The 20551-nt window shown below is 43.1% G+C and overlaps 1 protein-coding gene across 1 annotated transcript in view; it reads left to right on the top strand.

Annotated features, from left to right (window-relative positions):
* The window catches only part of ttc27 (tetratricopeptide repeat domain 27), a 97702-nt gene that overhangs the window by 11566 nt on the left and 65585 nt on the right, over nt 1-20551 (top strand). The window contains exons 2-4 of the mRNA XM_078273225.1: nt 1905-2088; nt 7628-7751; nt 14153-14293. Of these exons, the coding sequence (XP_078129351.1) occupies nt 1905-2088; nt 7628-7751; nt 14153-14293 (449 nt within the window). The remainder of the gene's footprint in view (nt 1-1904; nt 2089-7627; nt 7752-14152; nt 14294-20551) is intronic.

Below are 20551 nucleotides of genomic sequence, written 5' to 3'. Positions count from 1 at the left end.
TCAACATTCATACAACAACAACAACAACGACAGACAGACCGTAACACTGTCTGTAAACGGTAGGCGTGGCTTGGGAGTGGAGTCTAAGCAGCGAAGCAAGTGCATTCTGGGATTTGATGTCTTTCATCCAGAGCCAAAAACACATTTTCTGGCTTATCTTGGCCTAGAAGGCACCAATTTCTATAATTTCAAGGGTTAGGCCTAACCCTAAAGTACCTGGCAGTTACTGTACTTACAGTTCAGAAGACTGCAAAAGCCAGTGTCTGTTCAGTCCAGTTTGTTCTGGCTCCATTTTCACATTTTACCTTTTTCAATACTTTTGGCTTTGCCCATTTAAGGCCTACTACTGTACGTTAAAGTTTTGAACTGTTGTACAATGTTCACAGAATACAGTGACTTGGTCTCAAGTGAGTTAGATGTTTATTGGGAATACTCAGGGTTGGCTTATTCATAGTGTGAATTCAGGACACACTTGTATCCTTTATAAAAATTAAGTTTTATATAAATATTAATTTTTTTCTTCTGAAAATCTGATGATTTTGCACACAGGTAAAGGTGCCCAATATCGGTGATTTCTGAAAATAAATCACAAAAGTAAAAAAGAATGCGTTTTGGAAAATAGTTCTTTATTTGATTATCATAAAAATGTGTTTTCTATACAGAGATATCGACATCGGTAAATATCGGTATCGGCCATAACAACAATATTAATATCAGTTATCGGTCACAATTTTCACATTGGTGCATCACTAATAAGCATGGAACATTTAACAGTACACAGAACATTTATAACAAAAGTAAAAGCTATAAAAATATTAAAAACAATTCCAAGCAGTTCAACAGCAGCATCTACATATTGCACCTTCTACGATCATAAAGGAAAACAAAATAAAATCCACTGAAAATAGGACATCTCTGTGAACAATGTGTGAAATGTAACATTATTCCAGCATTTATCTTATGAAAAAACAGTTAATATAATTAGCACTATAAGCTTTCTTTCAAAACGTGATTTTGACTTGAAAAGGATCAATCGTTGAGTATCCATAATGCTGGTGTACAGCAGACCAAGACTAACTGACAGCTGCACTCGGCTTTTTTTCTGCACAAACCTTTTTGACCAAAATCTGCGAGGCTTAAATGAACCAAACAATACACATGCCCTGAACCGTGACTAGCAGAACAGAAGGTTCAGGTTTTTTACTGGAACCGTTCCATTCCCAGCATGCATGTATGTGTACGCCTCTTTCTAATTGATAGTTGTTGGTTTGAATCAGGTGAATTTCAACTGTCAACCAAAACAAATAAGTTTGTATGCACAATAGGGCTGCATTGATTTTCAAAACTTTCAAATGTGTAGCTCTATCCAGTCATACACTAACCTTACTCAACGGGTCTTTCTGTTATGCCTTTTCCCTGTCCGGCAAAGTGGCGGATGGCCTGATGATTTTACCTGCGTGTCTCTTATCGGTGCTCTTTTTGTAGACGTGATGAAATGAGAGCAATGACTGCATGACAGCTTCGTGAGCTTAAATAAAAGTGCTGATCAAAAACAATCACATAGTTGGTCCAGTGTTGGGACCATTTTGTATCTTGCTCTAGGCTATCAAGAACCTTTAGTATCAAAAACACTACCAAAATTACGATCGTTAGGCACTGCAAACTATGTATTGAGATCAGCATTTTTCAGATTATTAGGGTTTAAATGCATTCAGTCTTTTCAATTATTTTTTAATCAATTTGTATTTGACACAAAATCCCTGGCAGCATTTACATTTTCAGACATCTTTGTGCAATTATATGTTGCCACTTTTAATGCCGTTGTTTTCATGTGGTCGCATGAATTATACTAAATGAGTAAGCAGATGCCTAATGTGAACTGACTCTAAGCTGTGTTCTTCCAGAGGCGGGCTCTCTGCTGGAGTCGTTGATGGAGGGAGACTTTGAGGCGGTTCTTCTGAGCCCCCAGGTGTTAGATCTGCTCGCTGGGGATGGCAGCTGCAGCGACGGGGAGGACATCGAGGCCTACCTGGAGAAACGGGTCTTGCTGTACCTTACTTGTGGCACCAATGATGATCAGACCAACAGGTAATAAAGTAGGGAGGGACACCAGCCATCAATTTAATCAGGAGAGGCTTCATTTAAGAGGGAAATAGGTTTAAAGTGCTCATATTATGCTCATTTTCAGTTTATTAATTGTATTTAGAGGTTATATCAGAATAGGTTTATGTGGTTTAATTTTCAGAAAACATATTTTTGTTGTACTGCACATTGCTGCAGCTCCTCTTTTCACCCTGTGTGTTGAGCTCTCTGTTTTAGCTACAGAGTGAGACTTCTCACTGCTGTAACATCTTTGTTGGCAGTCACACATGCTCAGTACATACTCACTTAGTCAGTGCTTGGGCACAGACATTAGTAACGGGCAGAGTGTAGACTAACGTGACTAGATAGAACTACGTGTGAAAGTTACGGACATGGCGGCAGTAGATCAACCATACATGTTGGAACCAGAATCGGATCCTGAAGGAGGGGAGACTCAGAGAATTCAAATGTTTCGGCCGATCACGTAGACGGCCCTGCTGATTTTGACCAGCTCACTGAAAGCAGGATACATTCAGAAACCTGTATCTCACTCAAAACAGCATGGATGGTTTGTATGCATGTGAAAGCACCAGAGACACAAAATAACACCCCAAATCCCAGATATTTTTTTTCATAATATGGGCACTTTAATGAACAAGGTGCTTAACAGGTTGGTATGTTAGACTCTTTGGTGATTAGACTCCATCACAATGTTAATTTATAAGGAGTTTAGAGGCTGTAGCTACATAGCAATATCCCCAGATGGAGTGTAGACACTGGTGGAAGTGATGAAGGGATGGTTGGAAGAGTCTGAAGATCTGGATGGATATGATGTGAAGCAGGGCTTCTGATGGAGGAACCCTGGGTGCTGGGAATGATGAGACCTGAGGTGAATGGGCTAGATCGCGCCATCCGTGGTCTGTACAGCTTCAGGTTTATAATGGACGTGCTCTGCTGTCGACATGCTACAGCAGATGTGTCCCATTTGAGCTCTGTATATTTCTGTCGTAGTTTTGGTTTTCCACCTCTGATGTAGAGTAACGTACAGCCACTTCCCTAAACTTTGTCTCATTCAGAGACCAGAGTCCCAGAACGGGGCTCTGAGTCGGTCAGACGGTCTGAGATCTATCGTATCAGCAGAGCAATCACGTAATACACAGCAGACTATGGTGCAGGTAGATTATTTTGAAATGTAGTGACTTTATTCTAAAACTTCTAAACTTTTATTTTTCTCATAATATCACGACTCCTCCAAATCTTAGAGAACACAGATGGGATGAGTTATATTTTGAATGTGCACAAAGTTTTGAACATGAGCAGTAATCTTGCTCAAACACATCTGAAATATTACAGTCCAGGGGTTTATTAATCCATTAAATGAATAATGTATCACTGAGGTGAATAATTGTCATATGCACATTTAAGGAGGCAACAAAAGATGCAAAAGAGGAGGGAGGAGTAAATGATGCTAGGCTACATGTGTGCTGACTCGGCTATAATTAGAAAAGTCAATCCAAAGGAGAATAAATAGCAATACAGCATGCCTGAGAGCCTTATTGTAATATATTCCATTATGTTTTTATATTTGGATTGTAATCTATGTTTCCCTTTTACATAAAGATATTTCCAGCATGAATTGATTCAGAAAAGGGTAGAAATAGGTGCATACAAATTCACCAGAATGCAGGAAATGAAGTGTTTAATGCTAAAAAACTTTTGGGGGTGGACCCCAGACCCCCCATCATAAGTCACCACACAAATCTGGAAACAAAACCTTGGCCTTTGGGTTGCCAGACCAGTTATGATTAGGCCAAATAGTGGTGCCATCTAAATAACGTCTACAAACTGGGCAGCTAAAATGAATATACACTGGCTTTTAACAAGCTGGGCAAGCCAAATGCTGTTTTGCATTGCATTCAGTTTATTTAAATGGGTCCGGGCTAAGACCAGAATCTCCTCAAGTCCTGGAAACGCACCTGGTGCACAGAGAGGTCTACGGTGTTTAAATGAAGTTTTATGGGATAGGACATTATTTAATGAGCTTATTTTGCAATGTGTAGTTGTGTAGATCCTTTTAAAAGACTTTTAAAAAGATTTATGTTGAAATAAATATACCTACACAAGTAGTTATGTTTGTCATCTAATGGACATAATGTGTAAAAATAGTTATCCCAGTAGTTTAAACCTCTGTCTTGTTTTTGAAAAAGAACATTCAAACATCTTTTTGGCCAGTTTTGACAGCTCTATATGAATTGGATTGATCAAATGAGATGAGAAGATCCTTCTGTGTACCTTCTCGCCAGTCATTTGGTTCCTGTCCTTACTACTGTGTCTTCTCGTACACTTATTCGCCTAAGATGAATAGCCAATCAGAGGGATTCTTCTCACCAACAGCATGTACATGTTGAATTCAACATGTTAAATCGGCCGAAAAAAGGGTGGACAAAGGCTAACGAGTAGCGACGGTGCGGGACACAGCAGAAACTGGGGTGGCCTTGGTGGGTCAGGGCTGTTAGCTATCAGTCTAACTCATACACGGACAGGGCTTAGAGAGTAAAGGATAGGAGTATGATGGGAGATAGGAGGATGCATCTCACTTATAGGACGATCCCATACGTATCTAGATACATGGGCTACCATACGGTTCAAAGACCATACATTTATATATGGAATGATTCGATGAGATACGATTCAATCTGATAGATACAGTTAATATTTGTTTAGTGTGAACACATTAATTTCCGATTTTTAAATTAAAACTAGAACTGCAAGCAGTTATGACGGGGCCCAAGCCACCCACGCAAGTCGCCCCCGACGCCCTGGGGTGCGCGCGAAAGCAGAACCCGAAGCCGGGCGGCAGGGAGGCAAACGTCGGTAAATATCGAGAGGCACAAGCCTCGAGGTCTGCAGTACGTCGCGGTTGCAAACGTAGCGGTCAACAGTTCACCTCCATGCATATACAGACCACCTTTAAGAATGGTCTACAATAAAAACTTCTTAATCCCCCCTGACCACGGGGGACAGCAGAGAGAAATGAGAGCGTGACTGAGAGGGTGAAGGGGGGGAGGCAGGTGTGGTGGTTGAAGGAGCAGGGGAGGTGGTCAAGTTGTTGTAAATGGCGTCATAGGCGCCGATTTATATTTTCCTCCGTGGGTGCTTCGTGGGAAATTAAGAATCAATGACACCGACATAACCAATCACACTATGACAGACGCTCCACTTAGCACCAACTGCACTGTTTAATTGCACGGTATCGGCGCCTGTGAATGGTGTTGATTTTGGATTGAAAAAGTGAGAGAAAAGAGTTGCATTTGTCCACTGTGAAGGTTGTGGAAACTTTGTCAGGTGGTTTAAGAAGTTTTATTGTAAAAAAACCAGGGGAGCACACACACAAACGGTAGGAGGCAAACATCAGTAAATATTGAAAAGTGTGAGCTATGTTAACATAGATTAAGTAAAAGGGCCAAAATTTGTCTGTTGATTATAGCGCCCCCGAATGGTCGATCTTCGCCAAATTTGGTACAGAGCCTTAGAGCGGCATGCTGAACGAGTTTCGTGTTGATTGCATTTACTGTGGCAGAGATATTGCAATTGCAAATTTCCCATTTAAATGCATTGAGTTATTGGCCAAAACAAATAAGGGTTGCTTATAGCGCCCCCTAAAGGCCGATATTCGCCAAATTTGGTAGAGAGCATCGTAGTGGGATGGTGAACAATGATCTCAAGTTCTTTGCTGATAACATTTAATTTGGTCGAGATATGATATGTGTGTGGTAGCTAGCTAGGAAAATTAGTTTGGTCGTCAAATGCGCATACTTTAACGTAGCAAAATTCCTTGAACTTTTGGTCACGTCCATCTGGAGATGCTACGTACCAGGTTTCATGCTGATCCGGCCTAGGACGAGTTCGACAAAGTTGGTTTTGCGCGATATTGCGAAAAAGATTTTAAGCAGAAATGGGTGTGGCCTATATCATGTGATTCAGCTTGATTCAAGGAACACGTGGATGTAGGGTTTTCTAATGTGCGATGTGTAATGTGGGAGTTAAAGGCAAAAAAACATTATAGCGCCACCTAGTGGTCCACATGTGTAATGTTTGGTAGTTGTGGTCCATGACCCATTGTCTATCTACACTGTAAATTTAAAGTTATTCACGTTAGTGTAAGTAGTAAATTTAGACGTGGGTCCCATAGGCCACGCCCACTTTGACCCCTCAGTACCCCACTCTAGAGATGGCCTCAGGAGTGGCCCTAGATGGTACCCACAGTTTTGTAAAAATCGGATGAGCCATTCATGAGATATAAAGTTTTTGTACTTGTAGCGCCCCCTACTGACCAATTTTCGTAAAACGTGTGGGGGACCTTCAGACGGTCATGGTTAACAAGAATCTAAAGTTTGGCGTTGATGGCATTTAGTTTGGCCGAGATATGGAAAAGTTGGTGTTTTCATAGTTAGCTACACAAATTTGTTTGTGCGTAATATGCGCAATTTTTATCCTACCAAAATTATTTTTATTAACTTTTTGTCCGGCCCATCTGGAGATGCTACCTGCAAAATTTCGTGCCAATCGGTCGTACAGTCTAGGAGGAGTTAGAAAAAGTAGGTTTTTGATAAATAGTGATTTTTCATGCATAAAAGTTTAGGCGGAAATGGGCGTGGCCTATATCAGGTGATTCAGTTGGATATATGGTTTTTGAATGTCCTGTGTACGGTGTGGGAGTTATAGGGCCAAATGCGTTTTTTCTGCTATAGCGCCACCTAGTGGTGGAAGTGGGTCAATTGTTGCACCTGAGGTCCTTGCGGAGTTCCGGACCAGTCCTGAAAATGGCAACCCCCCCCACCATGTATGGTTTAGGCTGTAGTCGGAGTTTTAGGCAGAGAAGAATAATGATGATGATTATTAATCCTTACAAAAACAATAGGGTTCTACAGCCCTGCTGTGTGAACGGTGTAGCTCTTGCTACTGCCGGTTCTTGCAGACTCGGGCTTGGACCCCTAATAATGGGGTCTCCACGTTGGTCTGATAAGGTGGGCTTGGCAGTGAAAGCAGTTGAGCTTTGCACAAGCTCTTCTCAAGAGTGCTTGTTTGTTCTCCTTTCACCGCCTCTATTCTTTTTGTTGTGAATTATTCATTTTTAATAAGGACAGCTTAACACCTCTCTTCTGGCTCAGGGGAGAACTGTCTGTGAGTTCATGTTGAATGCAGCACATATTGCTCCTCCTCCTATTGGATCCTTCTCCTCTCTTCTATCACCTTTCATCACTTTCTCAGCCTAATAGAAAAGGCAGCAAAGCATGTCTCTAGTGGCTGGCTGTTTTTAAAACCCTCTAATTGCCTGGAGAGTGAGGCGGCAGCTAGCCAAACACTGTTGTCACTGGGCCTTTCTATAAACTTGTTTCTATAAAAGTGTGTGCATCTGTTAATGCCATGGAATGTTTTTTTCTGAAAACCTTAAAGCATCTTTAGATATTCTTTCTCTCTCTCTCTCCCCCCCCAGTGTTTCTGTCCACTAAGTTCAGTGTGTTTCTTGTTTCTCTGGCTGCAGGGAGCTGGCAGTGATGGCCCTGGCTGTCTCTTGCCTCCACATGTTTGCCCAGAGTAACTGGACTGGTCCTCCCGTCTCCATCCATATCTGTGACCTGCTGCCCCAGGCCCTGCTCTCCTCTCAGGTCTGATAACATCTCATCACTCTATCCTGCCTTTCTGTCATGTACTGTATCATCCTGTATCCTTTTATATGAAGTAACTCTTGAGTGTGTCTTTAAGTTTCCGAAGTCATTGTTTGACTGTCACCTGGTTGAGCATGCGCCACATGTACTGTCAATTGAAATCATAATTAAAATGTTTAGAAGAAGACATACTATAATAATCCTCAAAGGGTTAATACATTTCTAACTAACTTGGTCTAACACATTACACAAACATGCACAAACAGGACCTATGCATGCCTACTTTTTCTCTTATGTACAACCAGGTACTGTAAACTGTAGACTGACAGCCAATGAACTACTGTCAGTCAACCCATCCCCCAGACTCTCAGACCCAGCGTAACCTTAACTAAATGAAACTGTTATATGATCAACAATAAACCTGTAACTGGTTTACAGCCAACATTAATAATTAAAGTAATGGCAGTCAGCGGGATGTAAATGATTACGTAAATCCCCCCCCCCCCCAAAAGACAAACAAACAAACGCTCCTTCATCTTCTCACAACATCTAGCAGACGACAGGCAGAGTTTACCTCCGTAGGTCATAGCTAAAGCAAGAAGCAAGCTAACGTTAGCTGAGCTAAACATGTTTTCTAATCTATCAGGGTGTTGGAATCCTTTCATCTTGATAACACATATTTTGCATCAGCAATTATTTAGTTTGGGCCTTGTTGTCTGACGTTTTTAAAGCCAAAGCTTCTGATGAGTGACACAGCAGCTGCTGGTGCGTCAACATCAGGGTGGGAAATTAGCACCCGCCACCAGCCAATAGCGGGTATTTTTTCAAAGTGGCGGGTGACTTTGCCTTGTATACCAGCCACAGTGGGGGATGGATTGTAAAACATTCCTTGTAACAGATTGGACAGCTTTTGTGAAAGAATGCTGTTGCTAAGAAACAATGCACAACATTTCCGGATTTTGCTGCTTCATAATACATTCAAATAGCAAAATAACGGAGGACTTTTATTGTGAAGAACTTATAGGAAATGAAACCGTTCACAGCCGGAGCTTTGACCACGCATATTTCCGTCAACTCCAGACTTTTGTCGAGCAGTTTTCAGCACTAGTCCGTGACACCATGTAGCTGAGCTGAGGTACAGACCAAAGGAAAATGATCGTTAAAAAACATGTGGCGACATATCCCCGGTGTTAAGAGGCCCGCCGCGGAGTCAGCAGTAGCTATGAATGTACAAACTCTGGAGGGCGAAGTAAAGAAAAAGAGAAAGTACTTTTCGAGTGGCGCATTGACAAAACGTACAGCGAAAGACCGTGCAAAACATGTCAGACCGTCCTGCCAACCTGTAAACATTTTAACATCAATGGACGCTCTAACGATTTTTCAGTCGCAAAAAGCTGCTGCTGTTTCAATCCTGTCAGCTCTCTGCTGCTCAGTTCCCCCCGTGACTGATGGCGCACACACACACACACACACACACACACACACACACACACACACACACACACACACACACACACACAGGGTGGATACAGGAAAAAACGGAGATGAGACGTACAGGATGACCTAAATTGAGGACAGCTACACTAGTTATTGTAAGTGCAACGATAAGTTAAAGTCCTTTATTGAACTGTATGAAGTGTGTCCCAGGACAGGAAATCAACTAACAATGTAAAGATCAACAAGCCACTGACAGAAATGTTCAAATTTGATTCATTCAATAAATTATTTTTTGTATTAAATCCACCAGCCATTTTCATATTCTACCAACATTAGCAGCATCCTGAGCCTTTTTGGTAAGGTTGCTAGGAAAACTCAGCCCAGAGTCATTTTATTCTCCCCAAAACAGCTTTCCTTTTTAGTTTTTAAAGAACTATACAAAAAAGCAACTTTCACTGTCTCTCGCAACTTCATTGCAACAAAAATGCTGGGGTCTGTGGGAGTACGCCATCAATTCAACGCATGACTATAAAACGGCCTTTAGTCTACTGGGGCCAGATGTACAAAGAGAACCCAAACTACATGACATACTACCTTTACAAATACTTCTTTCACTTGATTATAATTTGAAATGATGATTAAAAACCTGTTTCCTACCTTTCCTGTTTGGATGCTAAGGGTGTCATGATTGTCAAGCGGAAAAAAAACACACACACGTGTTGAAGTGGTGCGAGTCAGTCAACCTCCTGTAACCTAGCTACAGCCAGTCAGAAGTTACCATGGCAACGGCAGATGTAGCAGACCTATTGACAGAACTTGAGCCCCCTCCTCTTTCACTGAAGTGTGTGAAAGTGTGGAAGTATTTTGGATTTCCAGAGAGTTATGTTGACAACTACGTGTGTGTACCATACTCTGTGTGTTTACCATCGCACGTTAGCCTAGCAGCTAGCAGATATTCCTTCTTCTTATAGCATTATCCCAACAAAAGCACACAGTTCAATTTCAGCCTGCATGCACGTTTTGTAGCCTAAACAGAGCACTTTCTGTTGGTTATGTTAGAGAGAGCAGACTGCCGTTCGCCGAGTCGCCCTCTCTGCTCTCGGTCTGCTCAGCTGCTGTGCTGGCTCGGTGGTGTTTTAAGCCCCCAACTAAGCCTTCCAGGCAGTGCTGCGACCATCGTCTTTAACCATTGCCTAATCCTAGTGCCTTCCAGGCAGCGCTGCCTGGAAGACGATGTTGGGGTTTTAACACCAAACTCCGTGTGCTGCGAAGCGTCTGCCCTCAGGGTTGTCGGTAAACTTTTTTTTTCTTTTTACTTTATTGACAAATTGTCATTTTTCCAATTGACTGAAGATATGTTACTGTTACATTATGTTGTTAATAAATGTTTTCAATTTGACAATGTAGTGTGGTACATTGTGAACAAAGGTCAGATATCATATTGCATAACAGTCTAGTCTAAAAATGGCATAGCAACCTGTGCTATAAAAAATAATATGTAAAAATCGAGAATCGAAAATGTAATCGAATCGAGGATTTGGAGAATCGTAACACCCCTATTGGATGCAAAATTTCTTTTTATATTTGAACATCACCAAATATTGAATGATGGTCTTTGCTGTGTGTAGTAAAGCTTTTTGATTTAACGTAGGAAAGCCGAGCCAGAGTAGAACCAGAGCGAGCTGGAGACGGGTACGGTGCAGGAGAATGAAGTATCTGTGGGGCGTTGATTACACGGGTTCCTTCCTCTAGGCAGGGTGCTGCTGGCTGCCTTTACACCAGAAGAGACGGCCATTTCTTTTATCAAAGTCCTTCCTTTGCCATCAGTGGTTTATCTGTGCTGTCACACCAAGGAGCTTGTGTTATAAAGCAGGTCCTCCATACATGCATGAAGCCCAGGTGAAAAGGAGGACAAACCTGGCACAGCCATTGTCACGTAGATTTATTGAATCTAGAAACAACTTGAGAATTCATATTGATTTTTTTCACAAGTGAAAGCTGACCAAGCTTACACCATGGAAAACATGGTTCATTGCAACATTACCAGCTAAACATGAATATAATATAGCACAAATGGTCATAATAAATCTATATATATATTGAATTAGCATTAGAATGTTAGACAGAAATCTATATTGTGTATATAGATTTCTGTGTAAATGATGACCTACTGTGCAGTGTTCCCACAGAATCTGGAAGACCTCGGACTCTCTACGGGGGTCCAGGGCTATGCTACCCCGGAAGAACATTTAGCACATTTTGTTCAATGCATCAATCTGGTGCACTTCAAGAGCAAAATCAAGAGGCTAGATCTTTAAATACCCTTTAAAACAATTTTGTGCTCTATACGCATATACTACACACAAATAAGATAAGACACAAATAAGATTTTTTACACAGTTCACTTCCACTCTCCCAGAAGGAGCACGGAAACAGGAGGGTGCAAGGGGTGGGGGGTTTTGGTGTAGGAGGAAATATACTTACATTAGAGGTCGACCGATATGGGTTTTCTCTGGCCGATGCCGATCTTTAGGAATCAGGGTCAGCCGATGGCCGACTTATTTTGGCCGATATTTTGGCCGATATGTGCTAGTTTTTAAACCTCTATTTGAAAGATAAAATGTAACACTAATATACACAGAATTTCTCTACAAAAACATTTATTGAACACTTCACCAATCTACACTTGTATACTTCAATTAAAAATGTATCATGTAAAAACATACTGTATATTGTATAAATAATGTATGAAAAATATATTAAATAAACGAAACAGGTAAGAAGAAAATAAACTTTGTCAAATAAACTTTTCAATGAAAAAATAAAGTTTAGTGCACTTAGCAGCATTTATTAAACTTCTGAGAATACAAATCCTCAAGCTTCACAGAAAGTGACATTATTATTAATCTCACACTATTTCCTCCTAACTCTTGTTGAATCACATCAGACCAGGGCTCTCTAAAGTCAGTTCTTGGTCACCTTGTTTGTTAGATCATTGTTCATTTGGTGAAGTGTTGTATCTGTGTTTTGGGGGCCCTACTGTTACATGTCCTGTAGCACTCATTAGGATCTTATCTGAGCTCTGAGTTGGAATTTAAAACTCGTCCAGCCAATTTAATGAAATGAAGGGTTTTATTCGTGCTCGAGTCCATAGATGCAGTTAATGGATACAGGCACGGAGAACTGAAGGCTCTGTTAGCAACCATTAGCTCCGTTAGCGGTTAGCTCCGTTAGCGGTTAGCTCCGTTATAGGAGTGGATGAGACTTCCACAGACAGGGGTAACAACCAGACTCTGATAAATGACATTCGGGGAGCTTCCACAGCGCTGTGGCTACGGTGTTTTGTATGGTTTCATTAGTACAGTTAATCCCAAGGCAGGAACACCAGCAGCATGCTACTGCTAACGCTAGCATCTGATCCTGAAGTGACTGCGCGAGACACACAGCAAGACTTCACGAGGGGAGGGGCTGGAGGCAGCTGGTCTGGGTGCGCTGTAAAAAATGTCGCCTATTCATGTTTTTAACACCAAACGCCAAAAATCGGCTAATTAATCGGTCGACCTCTAACTTACATGGCTGCAAGACATACTTTTTTTCCCCCTCCCTGCTGGTTGTGTTGTGTTTTTTGTGTTGTAATGAATGTACTCTGTGCTTGGGTGTATAATACATGGGGAGGGAGGGGTTATATTATCCATGTGGTCGGGGAACACCCGGCACAAGGATCAGAGCCTGCCCTGTGCTACTGGAAATCATGACTTCTCTGCTTAATGACTCAGATCTGAAAATGGATGAATAACTGTAATGTAGGGCTGCAAGATATATCGAATCAAAATCGTCATCGTATATCGAAAGTGTCGCAATGTATGCAATATTTAGTTTATTTTGTGGAGTGCTGCGTCCTGTCAGTTGGCTGTGTGGCTCAGTTGTGTTTGTTTTAGAGCTTGAAACGCTTTAATGATCATGTTTCATTAGCCGGTCTCCGTACCACTTGCACATGTTGGTGCACGTCAGTGCACGGGGCCGTTACGTGACAAACCCTATGGAGCGTACCACGTGTGTGCATATTTAGACAGTGACGGCGTAAGTGAAGAAATAGATAGAGACAACAAAACGGAACGAATCAGAAGGGAAAGAAAAGTTGTGTCCTGTTCTCTTGATTTATATATGTATACTGTCCAACCAGTAGAACATGTCCTGTTCTGTAGACATGGTCCTTATTTATATATTGTATACTGTCCAACCAGTAGAACATGTCCTGTTGTATAGACATGGTCCTTATTTATATATTGTATACTGTCCAACTAGTAGAACATGTCCTGTTCTGTAGACATGGTCCTTATTTATATATTGTATACTGTCCAACCAGTAGAACATGTCCTGTTCTGTAGACATGGTCCTTATTTATATATTGTATACTGTCCAACCAGTAGAACATGTCCTGTTCTGTAGACATGGTCCTTATTTATATATTCATGTTGGACCAGTCCAATATGACCGTCAGTTGAAATAAACCTTGTGTTGTAAGAAAACTTGTTTAATTTGTTGTGAATCTATTTTGATGCGTTTTCCCATAACTTTGGTAATTTTACATGTTTAAAAATATCTAAATTAATATCAATATCGCAATATCACATTTTGTCAATACCGTGCAACCCTACTGTTGTGCTTGAGTCACTGTATTAAAAAGACTGGGCTAAACTGTGAGGGTGAAAGGACCGATGGTGTCATATGCTGTATAGATTGTAAATCCCCCTGAGGCAAATGTGTGATATTGGGCTATGTAAATGAAATTGACTTGAGTATGCCAAGGTGTGTATTAATACAGTGATTTAAAATACATTGAATGGTTTGTGCGTGACAACATTTTGAATGAGTTAGTTGTTGGTCTGGATAAAACTGGAATGATGCTTCCCTGGCAGAGGCTTCTGGGCTTTAACTCAGATTTGCATATCTTTGATTGGCAGCCCCAGACCCTGGTTGAGGCTATCCACTCCAGCCTGCTCCTGGACGGGGAGTCTGTGTACAGCCTGGTGGCCAACCCCTTCCTCCTCCTGCTGGCCAGGGTTATTCTCAACAAGTGCTGCTCAAAGATGGACAGCCTCCAGGTAAGGTCTTTCTGTCCCAATGATGACTTATTTTATTTTAGGAGATTTTGTTTAATGGTAATTCAGCCCCTAAAAGAACATTTTAGAATGTGTAATGCTATATTGATACAGTATCTAGAAAGTTTTCTGTAGGTAATTTTAGTCCTTTGTACTTAGAACGGCAGAGAGTGGACCTCATAGTACCTATGGTTAACTGTGTGCTTTGTGCATGGGATGTTAACTGGTGTTTCATCAGGTGAGTCCAGCTTGAGGACTGGTGTGTTCTGTATTGGTGTAGGAAGGCACTGTAGTATGACGTACATGCTAGGTAACTAGCTAAAATTAGCTGGCTGGCTAACATTGGCTAATTTACAGAAATGTTGATAAATGTGCATTGTCCTCATAAATAAATGAATAAATCTATACATGTGGCCTTTCTCAATACAAAATATTTCATATTTGAATTAGCATTCTGGAGAGTTTGAACTTGACAAGTTGAACTCAGGACTCAAAACTGCTACGATCAGGTGATAATTGATACGATCAATATGCAATTGGGACAACAGAGTTCTTAAAGGTTTTTCTGAGCTTTCAACCCCATCGACGGTAGGGCTGTTGGAACGAATTCCGAAAGTCGAATATAATTTGAATAGTAAACAAAATCAATAACAACCCTTGACATGCTAATGAGGGAAAGGAGAATGAATTACCAGCACCATTCTCCTCCAAGCAGCGGGGACTGTCTAACTTTAAGTGCATAACCCCACCAATGCTCCCTCCAGAAGATGTTTGTCACCCTCCCCTCCTCTACCCAACTCTGTTCATTCATATTCCATCCCCCTCTGGCAGCTGGTTATAGCCCACTGCACAACATTAAATATGGAAGGAGAAAGCAAAGCTCTGCCGCTCAGGAGACAGGTGTATATGTGTATGCTGACATGATGAATATATTTGTGAACATGCTCAGTTAGAGCGTGTGTGCGCTGGAGGATATTGATTCAGTGAGACAGGCAATTAAACCTCCATGCAACCATGCCACAGAGGCTGGGGTCATCTTGCATTGGATATGAGGCAGGAGAAATCCTCCCTGACACACAAATAAGATTTTTTACACGGTTCACTTCCACTCTCCCAGAATGAGCATGAGAACAGGAGGGTGCAAGGGGTGAGGGGGTTTTGGTGTAGGAGGAAATATACTTACATGGCTGCAAGACATACTTTTTTTTTTTTTTTCTTCTCCCTGTCGGTTTGTGTTCTGGTCAGACCCCAAAAACAAGAGGGTTGGCTGTTTTTACTGCGTGGTCAGCACCTAGGCTAGCTCCAGCATGCAGCAGCCTGGATGTTGGTGTTTGATTTGTGCTAAAAGGCCTTTTTTAAGGGTTTATTTATTAACCTAAGCATGTACCTCCTAAACTGAAAATATGTTGTATTAAAATCACAGTGAAATCAAAAGATTTTTTATGATATTCACCTATTTAATGTAAATGACCTAATATAATGTAATGCATTACATTTACTTACTGCAAAATGTTGGATCCTCAGGTATGCCATATTACAATTTTAAAGTTATTTTCAATAATTTAAACTCTAGGCCTGTATTTGAGGTATACATTATTTAAAACAAGATGTGCTTATACCAGAAATAATCCTAAATGTATCTTGTTTATACATGAAAATAATCAGTAAATCAATGCCTGTGTTTCTGCTGTATACATAAAGCAGCGCCGCGCCGCCACTGCTATATTATTACCCCTCTGCTTCAGAATTTTATTTCATCCACACTCTCTTCCCTTTTTTAGGAGGTTATGTTGCTAAACTGTATGTAAAATGAGTGGTGACATTAAATCACTGTTTCACGTAACGTTATTCTAAGGTGCTGTCTATTTGCTGGATTTCTCCGTAGCGGAGCCAGCCCACTGACAGCGACGTTATTGTTTCTTTTCCAGCACAAGCTTTAGTAATGACAGTGTAGTGATCATAGCAGGGCCGGAACTCACAGAGTACCGGTACGTCTGATTTTTGTCCACATGTGTACCGTTACTTCCTACTGCGTACCCCTAAACACTTGTGAAACGGCGTCTCTCACATAGCAGCTTAGCACTGTGAAAATGGAGCTGAAAATGTCCGTGTTAACATGGATAATTTGATAAACATATTATTGTAACCCTGATTGCTAGAGTACTGTGCCACTCTGCCAGCACCTGACGCAGGAGGACCCCTGTGATCCAGTACGCAGCCCACGGCCGGAGCATAATCCGTCCGCCCCAGCAGTCGGCTAATCTTGCACACCAGACCAGCCAACCCCAGCGTTATATGGCAGGTTCAACCGAGGCAACGGTTGCCTTTGTGGCAGAAAAAAACATTATGACATGAGGATTGTAATGAAGTCGAGGTTGCGGGCAGCAGGACAACAGACTTGCTCTGTGCGCTCTGCTTCTCGTCTCTGGGGGCGCATACCAGCTGCTGACTGCTGAGTGACGCGAGCGAGCTCCAAACCAGTACTGTTGGCGATCAGACGATCAGACCGATGGTAAACAAACCTCCAGGTTAGCTACTGAAAGAAAACAAAGGTGTTCTGGATTATTATCACCCACACTCAGTTTACACAGCTACCATAGTTAGCTGCACAGATTTATGTACAACTAAGGTAAGATTTCCTTGTTCAATTAGGAATTCTTACTGATATTTCAGGTGTGCTCACATTCAGTTTAAACCTTTTTAAATAAAGTGGTTTAGATGGTTTGGTGGTTCCAAGCTGTTTCATAGACTGACAGCTCATGTTTCTCTACCTGTCAGATTTTGTTGTAGCAATGTACTGCATTCCTAAATCTCAGCAATTATTTTGGGGAGCACAATGTGTTCTATCATAACTGATAGAAATAATGTCAAGAACTACATAAAAAAAAAAAAAGGAAATATGCAAAATGTGGCAGCATAATGGTGTCACATAATTATTTTGGTGAGTTGTGGACTTTATAAATTCCCCACTGCTGTTTTCACACTACACTTTCAACCGCTGGGGTCGGGTGCGCTGCCACACGGGTGGCAGTGAAGGTGAGGGGCCTCGACGGACCAGACCCGGGCAGCAGACGCTGGCTCTGGGGACGTGGAATGTCACCTCTCTGTGGGGGAAGGAGCCGGAACTTGTGCGGGAGGTGGAGCGCTACCGGTTAGATCTGGTGAGGCTTACCTCTACGCACGGTCTCGGTTCTGGAACCATACTCCTGGTTACAAGTTTTCCGGAGTTGCCCAGGGTGTGAGGCGCTGGGCGGGTGTGGGGATACTCACAAGCCCCCGGCTGAGCGCCGCTACGTTGGAGTTTAACCCGGTGGACGAGAGGGTCGCCTCCCTACGCCTGCGGGTTGTGGGGGGGAAAACTCTGATTGTTGTTTGTGCATATGCACCAAACAAGAGTTCGGAGTATTCGGTCTTCTTGGAGACCTTGAGTGGAGTCCTGCATGGGGCTCCAGTCGGGGACTCCATAGTTCTGCTGGGGGACTTCAACGCGCATGTGGGCAATGATGGAGACACATGGAGAGGCGTGATTGGGAGGAACCCGAGTGGACAATGTTCAAAGTTTCCATTGCTGAAGCTGCGGCGAGGAGCTGTGGTCTTAGGGTCTCAAGGGCCTCAAGGGGCGGTAACCCACGAACACCGTGGTGGACACCGGTGGTCAGGGAAGCCGTCCGACTGAAGGAGTCTTTCCGGGATATGTTATCCCAGACGACTCCGGAGGCAGTTGCAAGGTACCGAAGGGCCCGAAGGGCTGCTGCCTCTGCCGTGAAAGAGGCAAAGCAGCGGGTGTGGGAGAAGTTCGGAGAAGACATGGAGAAGGACTTTCGGTCGGCACCAAGGTGCTTCTGGAAAACTGTTCGCCACCTCAGGAGGGGGAAGCGGAGAACCATCCAAGCTGTGTACAGTAAGGATGGGACGCTGTTGACCTCAACTAAGGAGGTAATAGGGCGGCGGAAGGAGCACTTTGAGGAACTCCTAAATCCGACTAATACGCCCTCTATGGTAGAGGCAGAGCTGGAGGATGATGGGGGATTGTCGTCAATTTCCCTGGTGGAAGTTGTGGAGGTAGTTAAACAACTCCACAGTGGCAAAGCCCCAGGGATTGATGAGATCCATCCAGAAATGCTTAAAGCTCCGGGTGTGTAGGGGTTGTCTTGGTTGACACGCCTCTCAAACATTGCGTGGAAGTCTGGGACGGTGCCTAAGGAGTGGCAGACCGGTGGGGTTCCCCTTTTTAAAAAGGGCGACCAGAGGGTGTGTGCCAATTACAGGGGTATCACACTTCTCAGCCTCCCCGGTAAAGTCTACTCCAAGGTGCTGGAAAGGAGGGTTCGGTCGATAGTCGAACCTCAGGTTGAAGAGGAACAATGCAGATTCCGTCCTCCTCCGATCCTCGCAAGGATCCTGGAGGGAGCCTGGGAGTATGCCCAACCGGTCTACATGTGTTTTGTGGATCTGGAGAAGGCGTATGACCAGGTGTCCTGGGAGATACTGTGGGAGGTGCTGCGGGAGTACGGGGTGAGGGGGTCCCTTCTCAGGGCCATCCAGTCTCTGTACGACCAAAGCGAGAGCTGTGTCCGGGTTCTCGGCAGTAAGTCGGACTCGTTTCAGGTGAGAGTTGGCCTCAGGGTGAGAGTGCGCTTTGTCCACCAATCCTGTTTGTAGTATTTATGGACAGGATATCGAGGCGTAGTCGGGGTGGAGAGGGGTTGCAGTTCGGTGGGCTGGGGATCTCATCGCTGCTTTTTGCAGATGATGTGGTCCTGATGGCATCATCGGCCTGTGACCTTCAGCACTCACTGGATCGGTTCGCAGCCGAGTGTGAAGCGGCTGGGATGAGGATCAGCACCTCTAAATCGGAGGCCATGGTTCTCAGCAGGAAACCGATGAAGTGCCTTCTCCAGGTAGGGAATGAGTCCTTACCCATGTGAAGGAGTGAAGGAGTTCAAGTACCTTGGGGTCTTGTTCGCGAGTGAGGGGACAATGGAGTGGGAGATTGGTCGGAGAATCGGCGCAGCGGGTGCGGTATTACATTCAATTTATCGCACCGTTGTGACGAAAAGAGCGCTGAGCCAGAAGGCAAAGCTCTCAATCTACTGGTCAGTTTTTGTTCCTACCCTCACCTATGGTCATGAAGGCTGGGTCATGACCGAAAGAAGAAGATCCAGGGTACAAGCGGCCGAAATGGGTTTCCTCAGGAGGGTAGCTGGCGTCTCCCTTAGAGATAGGGTGAGAAGCTCAGTTATCCGTGAGGAGCTCGGAGTAGAGCCGCTGCTCCTTCGTGTTGAAAGGAGCCAGTTGAGGTGGTTCGGGCATCTGGTAAGGATGCCCCCTGGGCGCCTCCCTAGGGAGGTGTTCCAGATACGTCCAGCTGGGAGGAGGCCTCGGGGAAGACCCAGGACTAGGTGGAGGGATTATATCTCCAACCTGGCCTGGGAACGCCTCGGGATCCCCCAGTCGGAGCTGGTTAATGTGGCTCGGGAAAGGGAAGTTTGGGGTCCCCTGCTGGAGCTGCTACCCCTCCCACCTGATACCGGATAAGCGGACGAAGATGGATGGATGGATGCTTTCACACTTGACGTTATGGAATTGTTTTTTGGACTATTAAGATATTTTACAAATGGGATGTATACCAGAAAAGATTTTCTACAACCATAGTATTGAAGGGTAACTACTGTTTTTTTCAACCTGGACCCTATGTTCCTATGTTTTTGTGTCTAAGTGACTGATGGGAACAACAGTCTTTGACATTGGTCCCGTATTAAGCAAGATTGAAACAAGCTACAATGTAAGTTAATAGGAAAGGATCCCTACAGAGATAGACCTGTAAAACCTCTTTAGGACCTTTCTGTTTAACCAGAAGCAGCTCTGAAGTCGCTAGCACTAAACCCACCAGACTCCATTTAAAAAAAACCAATATTTTTAGCGTGTATAGAGCCAACAGATTAGAGTTGACTTTGAATGAAGTGTATTTTATGAAGCTAAAATGACAATTTCGCGGATGTTATGTTTAAAAAAAAGGATCTTACTCTTTAACAGAAAGGTTGACCTCTTTAGAAATCCTTTCCATAATGTTGTCAGACACTAAGAATATTAATCTGAGGCTGTCAGCGGTAAAACAAGCACTTTTGTGAAGGTAAATACAAGCTGGACAATTAATGTTCTATTAACTTACATTATAGCTTGTTTCACTGCTGCCGACTGCAGAGATCTCTCTTAATACTGGACTACTGTCAAAGATTTGTTCCATCAGTCTCTTAGACA

The sequence above is a fragment of the Sander vitreus genome, chromosome 17 (assembly GCF_031162955.1).
Source record: "Sander vitreus isolate 19-12246 chromosome 17, sanVit1, whole genome shotgun sequence".
Taxonomy (NCBI): domain Eukaryota; kingdom Metazoa; phylum Chordata; class Actinopteri; order Perciformes; family Percidae; genus Sander; species Sander vitreus.
This window is presented reverse-complemented; position numbering and strand designations above follow the sequence as displayed.